This window comes from Phaethon aethereus, assembly GCF_964289735.1.
Source record: "Phaethon aethereus genome assembly, chromosome: 1".
Classification (NCBI taxonomy): domain Eukaryota; kingdom Metazoa; phylum Chordata; class Aves; order Phaethontiformes; family Phaethontidae; genus Phaethon; species Phaethon aethereus.
This window is the reverse complement of record NC_138575.1, coordinates 191,926,285-191,936,069: the sequence shown is the minus strand read 5'-3', so window position 1 is coordinate 191,936,069 and position 9,785 is coordinate 191,926,285. Positions and strand designations below refer to the sequence as shown.

Sequence of the window (9,785 nt, the reverse complement as noted above, 5' to 3'; positions counted from 1 at the left end):
CCATTTGCAGTAGGTTTCTGTGAACTAGGGTCATAGTTAAAATTTACAGACAAAAATTTACATTCATTATGTTCAAAATCCTGTCAATTATTACTTCTAAAAAATCTTGTATCAAAGAGTTAGATATTATTGGTAACTTGATAAACAGGTATTTAAGTTAAAAACATCAGTCTGCATCTGACACAGATCACTTAGGGATCTCATTAGCATCCATTTTCTGCATGTTTTATGTAGACTCAAGTTGACATTTTGGTTGAAGTTTACTCCACAGAACATATGCCTTACATGATTAAAAAAAAAAATAATTAAGTCTTTTTTTTAATCTGGAGGATTACAGAGGTTTTGGGTTAGTTCTCAACACAAAAAGTACATGTTATTTTATACAAGTTTCTAAGGCTTCAATCCCTTAGAAAAAAAAAAAAAGAGTAAAATTAAAATACAACTTCTCCATCTGCCCTTCTGAACACATATCCTACCTCAGGTTTTAGCACTTCAAGAGTCAGACTGTCCACACAAGCAGATCTAGGTGACATCTTCTGGATAAAAGGTCAGGATTGGACAAAACCATTTAAGTCAAGCTCAGTGAAATAATTTCAAAAAATGTCAATATCCTAAAGAATAGAGTTAACTTTTTTTCATTTTGGATGATTCTAAGCCTGAACACTGGACTTCTAGTCTAAAAAGGCCATCTTGCTGGATTTAGCTAGATTTTGAAAAAAGGAGAAAATTGCATACAACGTATTTTGCTATGCAGCTTCTAAACCTTGTAATTACAGCCACTGAAATCATATAATCTGTTAAAAAATGAGTACAAAAAAGAAAACTCATACAAAATAAAGTAATTATTTAAGACTGTTGGTCTGACCTTGCAAAATACTTAGGTAGGTGCTTAATTTTAAGCATGAGTCCTTGTGCCAAGAGAGATTTTATGGTGAACACTAATGCACAAATATTAGTTAGACTGGCTCTTCCACTTCAAGATAAGCATGGACTTAAGTGCTTTGCTGGATATGGATCAGGATGCTCAGCACCTAACACGACTTTAGGCGCTGATCCAGCAAAGCACTTATCCACACGAACAACACTGCTGACTTTAAGATCACTGCTCATGTGCTTAGCATTAGGCATGCTCATAAGTGCTTTCCTGGAAGGGCCTGATAGACCAATAGTGTATAAGCTATAAAATTTGAAGCAGCGTATGTTTAACACACCGCATATTTAACAATGTTAATCTGCTGAGATTTGCTTTTTCTTGGAACAGGGTATGTCTAACTTCAAGCATTTATTTTCAGAAAGTGCGTAAAAAAAGCCCTTAAAAGCTGCTTTGAGATTATGGCAAGTTAAAATAATATTAGCAAGTACCCTTATGCTCCTTTCATTTCTTCTTTGCATGTCTTTGTGCAGGCATCTAAAAAGGAAAGAGAAAACCCTAGTCATAAACATTAATCTATTCAAATAAACATCCGTGCATTTAGTTTCCCTCTAAAAAACATCGTCAGATGCAACTGAACACCTGAAAACAAACATCACTGAACTCTTCTAAATTTCAGATCTGAATGCAAATCCTGCCAACTATGCCGCTATTCAAATCATCAATTGTCACTTCTACGACTAGAACTAAGTTTATTACTTAAGACTGAAAATGATGTGCAAGTCCAACCCTTACATATGCCTGTCAGTGCTGGTATTTCCATATGAAGTTTTACATGCCCACTGATGTCAATCCATTTGCCATGTGAAGTCTAAAAAAGTGGAAGTGTAAGAGCTGCTTAATCCCAGAACAACAACTATAAAAGCATCACAACTCATCAGAAATTTACATGAACATGTAGAGATGGCATGTTAATGCCAGAAAGAAATAAAGTAAGACCACATTTCTGTAATAGTGCTCGCACATTGTTTCATACTAAGCTAACCAAGGAAGAAATAGCAAAACAGCACTTCATAATGACCTACTGCTACTGCTGGCCAGGCATAGTAACTATATTTAAATCCTCATTGTGGTAGGAAATATTGTTTTATGTATTTGGCACCACATGCTCTTCATAACTTCTTACAGCTACATGTTGAGGAAGTTTCAAAGTTACTAAATGTATTTCGTTCTTTCATAAAGGGAAAAGTTTTTGTTTTCACGTGAAAGCTCTAACGGCTTTTGGAAATGGCTTATTTTTTTTGTCATGCACAAATCCCCACTCAAGCAAAAGCACAGTCACTAATAAAATTACTATTGTTCTAAGTTATGGCGTAGCTGACAGCTGAAGTCGAGATGTGACACACTAAAGCCTAACGCTTCTATGCACAGAGGAAGAACTCTAGATTCAGTCCTTGAGGGCAGTGGCAGATGTGAGTCACGTACAGAGAAAGGAAAAAAAAATTGGTACCCCAGATCAGAAGTCAGCACAAAGGCCTCCCATCTCTATCAGAATTGTCGTCCTTCTGTCCTAAATTCTGAAGACAGAAACTGGGACTTTTTCTTAGAAGAAAGGTTCTTGAACTGTTCAGTCAATAAAAAGACATATTTCCAAAATTTATTTCACAAAACTTTTGAACTGTTAAAAACAAACCCCTAAAACTAGCAGTTTAAATATCCAGAAGAGCTTCTACCATGTATCTGTCCTACCTCATAGCTCCTGTTTCTAATGTAACTCTCTCCTACTCTTGGTGTCCCACTCAAATGTCCATCCCATGCTTGTCTGCCTTCTAGTGCTTGGAATCAGCTTTCCACTAATTAATAGACAATTCCTTTCCTCTCATTTACCAAAAGACTCCCCAAGATGTTGCTTCCTGCACAAAACTTCTCCATGAACAAGATAGCATGTGCCTGTTCTTTTTCTCTTTTTTTTTTCCACAACATTATCCTGCACTTTGAGTGGTGGCTTTCAAAAGTTGTCATCACTGGTGCATCCCTTCTCCTACTGATATGAAGTTGAGAGGTTTCTTTGTCAAATAGGCTGAATTTTTTTCAGAATCTAACCCTTCAGTTCATGACTGCAATTGCTCATTCTGGGCTCACCAAATGCTAGTTCTTTCCAATCATAGCAAGGACCCACTGGATAAAACCAATACATGCTGCTACAGGGCTGGTCTTCACTTACAGCCTAGACAAGTAAGGTAGGAAAAAGGTAAGATGGCAATTCTAAAGATGGTGCACATAGAAACTGTCACATACAATGACAGCTACTCTTAACTTTTAAACTTCTCTGATAGTTAATGTCAGAAAAGGAAACCTCACTGATAGAGCTGGTGAAATTCTGCTAAAGACAGCTGAACAAGGCAGTGTGGTATAACAGGAATTTTTCTATGGCTCCACGTAGCAATTCCTGAGGTTTTTTGTGTCCCCTAATATTGTTTCAGAAAGTTGACATTCATGACTGGAATTTTATTAAAAGCACCAAATGGCTTGGGATAATGATTCTAACTGAAAAAAATCAATAAAGTCTCTGCATCTGAATTGCACACTTCTCAACCTACATTCAAACACTAGTACTACAGGCAGATTTTCAGGGATAAGGAAGACTTAAAGTAGTGATTCCTTAGAATGCTTGAAAAGCATTTTTTTCTAAGGAACTTAATTTTGGTCCTAGATAATCCACTTCAGACAAACATTTTTAGAACTGCGAACATTAACCTCCGCTACAGGGAGGTCATCCACATTTGTTAAATAAATCTCTCTCTAATGAGAGATACTAATTCCATAGATTGCCAAATATTTTCCTCTATCTGGAATTCCAACCACACCAACTTCTCCATTTACAAACTATGCCCAAAACTTTGAAAAAAACAGTGGTTTGAAAGGCATACAAACCCCAACAATTGCAAAACTGCACACAACACACAGCAAGGCTTCTCATTCATTTCTGGTTGGAAAAGAATGCCACAGAGCTCTTTACCCTAATAGACACCACTATAATCTATGGGTTGTAAATGGCAGCAAGTAAGCCTGAAGTAGAAAACTAGCATAGTTACTAAAAATGAAGAAACTCCTAGTTTCTCTGAAACTCCCCATTTCAAGGGATACAGGCAGATTCTTTACGCAGCTGAAGTGACAAAGAATGACATATTTTAAGAGTGTCGTTCTATAACACAGTTGATCCACAGTAATTGATCAACAGTAATGGCTCAGTGCAGCAACTGGTGGATGAAAGTATGAGTTAGTGTCGTGCAGAACTGACTAGACCTATACAAATGATCCCAGACTCCACCTCTTTTATTACAGTTCTGTGAATCAGGGAAGTTGCAACACAGCAGACAGCTAACTCTTCTGAATATATAGGAATACTCTGTAATGAGGAAAGAACACCCCCAATAGTGAGTAGTACATTTTAAGTAAGTCCTACCTTGTGCAAAATTTCATAAAACTAAACCTTACCCAAGACAGTCATACTTAAGCTTCTGAATTACGCATCCAGCTCCAAATAGTCTTCTTTAAAAGCCTCAGTTTTGCCTTTAAATAAACCTTTCTCTAATTATTTTTGTAAGAACCTATTGACCTTGGAACTGAACAGAAAAATACCCCTATATTGCTATGTGTTAATAGATTTATCGTATAAGCCATAGGTGATGTTGTAATTATTTAAGGATTAAAATTGATACACAGGAAAATAACAAAACCACTTAAGAAATGTCCTGAAGCTTAATCTAACTCTTGAAACATGCAGCAAATACAACAAGCACAAATTTGTTACACAAAGCACTTTATTGCATTACATGTGCATTGACATTTATTGCAATTTGTTTCTTGAATATTCAAAACAACCAAAATCCCAATATAGACACTACCTTTGCCGTGATAAATTGCCACCAACGGCAATGCTTACATCAGCACTTAGATTTGGGTCAACATAAAAATCTAACGATGCCATCCTACTCTGGTGTTATACTGGGTAATAATCTCCAGAAAGTCTCAAAAAATAATGCTCAAACAAAAAAACTCTCCTTAAAAGCTCATCAAAGGACGGCATATTTCCAGCCCAGAATGGAATGCAATGGAGAAAGCTCTGTGATGGCCTTGACTGAGCTTGCTCTAGAACAAGCAGCAGTACAGTATGGTACCATGCTAAACCTTGCTTCTCAGCTCACAGGACCATGCTAGGCCGTCTTCCCGACCCACGCTGGAACATCTGCATGGTACAGCCTTGCCCCCACTGAGGCCTAACAGCTCTGTCCCACACGAGCTCACAGATCTCTTCACCACACTCCACCATGTACACAGACATGCCCTGCGTATACTACACTAACAAAAAACCCCAGGAGACATCTTTAGTTTAACATAAAAATAACCACTGTATGAAACTCTTTCAAGAACAAGTCTTTATTTTGATGCTTTAGGTTTGGAGCTGAAGAAAGTAGAAATGGATTTCATTCCACTCTTATCAACTTTGGCCAGAGCCTTCTGTGCTGCAGACATCTTGCTGTTTGCCTGTTAGTGAAATGATAAACAGAAAAAGTTAAGCAGCATTTCCATAGGAGAGGAGTATAAGCTACAAACTCCTAAATACGGAAGTCAAGCAAGAAGTTGAATTACTTTTTTAGTATACAGCAGTAAAGATCATGTTATACAGGCTTAAAATAGTAGGAGAAAAACCTTACTGAACAAATTTGAGATTATTCAAACAGAAAAATACTTGTAATGAATTACTTAACCTCAGACAAAGACAGAGAATCAATTACAAGGACAAGGAAGTGAAACATCTTTCCTTTCTGCAGGACAAGGTATCCCAACTCAAAATGTTTACTTTGGGGTAATCCCTGAGTGTACATTAAGAGGAATAATGCATGCAATATAACAGATGCATACTGTACCCTCCGACTCAATCTCATGATTATGCTGTCAGCAGGCTGAATTACAGACTTGCATTACAGATGATGAATAATTCACACTGATTTATTATCAAAGACTCTATGCAGAGTGAAATAAAGGGAAAAGAGATGGAAGAACTAAGAATGAAGAAGGTAACAAACATTTGCAAAGCACTTCGAGGCCACTGGGACAACTTCCCAGACTTTTACACCTAAAACACATTTTATGAGCCATGTTTTATAGAGCTGACTTCTTTTCTTCCTTACGTTTTAAAATGTTATGCTTTAAATCTCTAGCTGTTTACCCTATTAAGAAAACTTTGCATTGACCTTTCTTTCTTTATGATACTCCTCAGTCTGCAGGACTACACAATTAGAATACTTGGGATCAGCTAGCAGGTTATGGATAGGATGGAGATATGCAACAACAGTATGAACGACTGTATTACTACACAAACAAAAACACTGCCAAAGTATTTAAAAAAAGAGTAGTTATACTGTACAGAGTCCAAGAGCTATCTTTTCTTTCCTCATCAATGCACTTCATTATTTCAGAAGTAAATCATAATTAATGTTAAAATGAATTAGCTCTCCTCAGTCTATTTCTATCTTTATGCTCAGTTCAAAAGCTATAGGTACATAATGGGTGAAGGAGGGAAACACATGTTTTAAACTGTTTATCACCTTCACTTAGCAGGCAATCCTCCTCTTACTTCTAAGGTAGCATGTGCCCTGAATACAAAAAAATTCTGGGGGTTTTGGAGGGAAGAAGGAATGCATCTGTCACCAGCTGCTTCTCTTTGCAAAGGGATAAAGAGTAGTCAGTATTAGTCTGAAGGTCACAAGATCAGCACAGAGGGCCTTTTTGGTTCCCAGTGGACTAGAGAAGGATTCATTTTATCTCAATTTTCAGAGAAATAAGCCAGTGCAAGCCTCACAGCTTTGGCACACACAGACAGAATCTATTTCTTTTCACATCTCTGTTGCTCTCCTAGGAATAGTACAGTGGCAGGCACCCCTGGACTCAGATTTGAACTGGCCTCCAAACTTGTGTTGGAGCTGGCAATCAGCAAGCTCTGTGTTGATTTAACATCATTAAGTTGACATAAGTAAGTGCACAAGCAATATTTCTAGGTAAAAATAAAGCCTGTCTTAGCATCCCTTGGAATTTAAGTGAATGCTGCCATCTTTGTTTCTTTTTCAAATAACTGAAATTTAACAGTTGCTGTCACTAAGCCATAGGACATCTCATTTAAAGATCTCAAAGAACTTTGCAAACATTAGCTGAGCACCTTAACACACGTCAAAATCTGTGAGGTTCACTGGAACGTTCACTGATAAAATACAAACAGTAACACAGCATAGAAGAGTCCAGAATGGGACATTAAGACTACTAAAGTAAAATTAAACCTGAATGAAAAGTTCAAGGAGGTATAACTACAGACATCTGCCACTTTTTATTTGGTTTTTTTGATGTGTTTTGGAGGGGAAAAATAGGCACTCTGTGCTAATGTTGGATATTAATCTATGCTTCAGCAAAAGATGCATGAATGCAAGGCTTGCTTACCTTTTTGGTTTTCTGACTGCTGCTGTTAAATTTGGTATAGTCTTCTTCTGCTTCCACAGGGACATCTGATAATTTCCTTTTCTGAAATGTTAGAGTGGGGAAGTTGCTCTGTCAACCACTTTTATGATGTACACACATGGAAGTTTAAAGCTTTGGCTTTATAACGTAACCATAGCACCAAAACAGGACTGTCAATCAACTGAAGAATCTGCAGTAACAGTGGAAGATTTGTCTTTGTAATTGTCTTCTTTACATGTGAATATATACCATCTCTACAGTATTCAGAAGAGATCATTCAGCATCATAGGAAGCATCTTCTTCTTCCTAGCCTTCTGATGATTGACTTTTAGAAAACACTCGAATCTCGTTTTTAACTTCATGACTTTGGTGTCGGAGTCTATTTAGAGAACCTTTACAGAGCAGTTGTTGGAAATTAGTGTTTAACAGCCAGGGAACCTAGACTCTGGTCCCCACCGTCTCATGGGACTGTGCAGCAACTCCAGCGTTATCGCTATCTGCCAACACAAATGGATCATCATCTAGTCTATTATCTGTTCGTGCACAACCTTTAGAAGCAATTAGTTTCTAGAGTCTGGCAACAGTGAAACACTGACATAGTTCTGCTGACTGCTTCATCACTTGAATCCAACAGAATATTAAGAGGCTTGACTCCGCATGTGCTGGGTGCCTTCTAACTTCGGAAATAATGGAAGTGAATGGTTCTCAGCACTTCACATGATCAGGCTGTAAGAATGAATATTTCTTTCCATAAACTGTGAGCATGTGTTTAGTTTAAAGGTGAAAACTTCCTGGTATGTTTCCAAAAGGGAAAAAAAGTATAGAGCATTTTACAACACTGTATTTTTATTATTATTATATAGCTGATATTACTACCCTGTCCTTAATATCCTGTGAAATCTAAACTGTGGCCTTCCTAGTTTTTGTGCCAAAGACAGTGATTTTTCAAGCAACTTGCATGGTACCATACATTTTAAGATCCTGTTTTATTCATTTTGTTTATGGTGCTTGTGATCTCTCTCTCTTTCTTTCCCCCTCCGTCTCTCTCTTTGGCACAGAAGCCAGGTCTGCAGCTTAGATTTCTCAGCTCTTAGAACCAGATCCAACAGCAGCCTTTTCTTTTGATTTCAGTGGGATCTGGATCAGCCTCCTAGAGAGGCTGTTTACTGTGCTCTGATTACATATTTAAATGACAATCTAATGAATAATTACTATTCTCCTCCTTTTGGAATCTGAGAAACAAATTTTTAAAACCTACAACAAAATGATTGCATTTCAGCAAAACATGTGCTGTTTAGTTGTAGCAGAGCATACATATTCTTTGTAGATGTCTGTCATCATCTGCCAATGGCCAGACTCCCTATGCTGACAAACTGGATAGTATGACGATTACAACACAAGATCAATGGCTTACAATTAATACAAAAAACATGTAATTTTGATTTAATTATTAAATCACAGAGTCCAGACTGTACTCAGTTTACTCTTGTAGTACAAGAGAGAACCTCTCATAACTCTTCTGTTAACCACTGATGTTTCTAAATCTCTCCTCCCCTCAGAATTTATTTTAATATACTTTCTAAACAATTACTTTACCATAATGGGAAATACATGTTATACCCTTCTTTATTTGCAATAATCCTATGCTATGTTTGTCCATACACCTTGCCCTCATGAAGAGAAATGTCAATGCAAGTGAATAAAAACGGTCTGAAGGAGACTATGGGTTCTAGTGTACAAGCCTGCCTTGCTCCTCTTGGGCAGTGAAATAAAGGAGTATTTTAATCTTTGAAGTTGCAGAGACTTAAACACAGAAGCATCATATACACTCTGGTCAGTGCTCTGGAAATTAATCAGATCCTCAGCAAGATTTCACTGGCCAACAACTGAACAGTTCTAAGCCTCATTTCCTCTGTAACCAAACTGCTGAAATAAAACTATTTTTAAAAATAGATTCTCAGAACTATCCCAATGGTATAAAAGCTATTCGTACATAATATGTAATGTACATCACATGTAGTTTAATACAGTTGTTGTAACATGCTTATATGGCTAATGAATATCAGTTGGCTCCTGATGTGTGTTTAATATTTCTTAAAATGCATAAAGATAATTCTTAACTGAATCAAAGGGCCAAGTAACTGTGCAGCCAGAACAACTGTCCAACCACATGGAAATAACTTATATCCATGGATATATATTGGAGAACAAACACTATTAATAACAGTAGGGCCCAATTATTCCTGTATGTGCTAGCTGACATACTGCTTAACAGAACAGTCACTGAACCAGCCAGAAATGAGGTTATTTTAGACTTTCTTTTGGTAAGTAGCAGGGACATTGCAGGAAAGGTCGGTGCAGTAACCAACCTACCTTCAGTAGACATAGGGTGCCTCAGTTT

General features: G+C 37.2%; 1 protein-coding gene across 1 annotated transcript in view; it reads right to left on the bottom strand.

Moving 5' to 3' along the window:
• Nucleotides 1-5,311: 5,311 nt before the first annotated feature.
• RNASEH2B (ribonuclease H2 subunit B) overlaps nucleotides 5,312-9,785 on the bottom strand; it is a gene marked incomplete at both ends in the record, with an annotated part of 39,510 nt that continues 35,036 nt past the window's right edge. Inside the window, 2 exons of the mRNA XM_082005716.1 lie at nucleotides 5,312-5,419; nucleotides 7,367-7,447. Of these exons, the coding sequence (XP_081861842.1) occupies nucleotides 5,312-5,419; nucleotides 7,367-7,447 (189 nt within the window). The remainder of the gene's footprint in view (nucleotides 5,420-7,366; nucleotides 7,448-9,785) is intronic.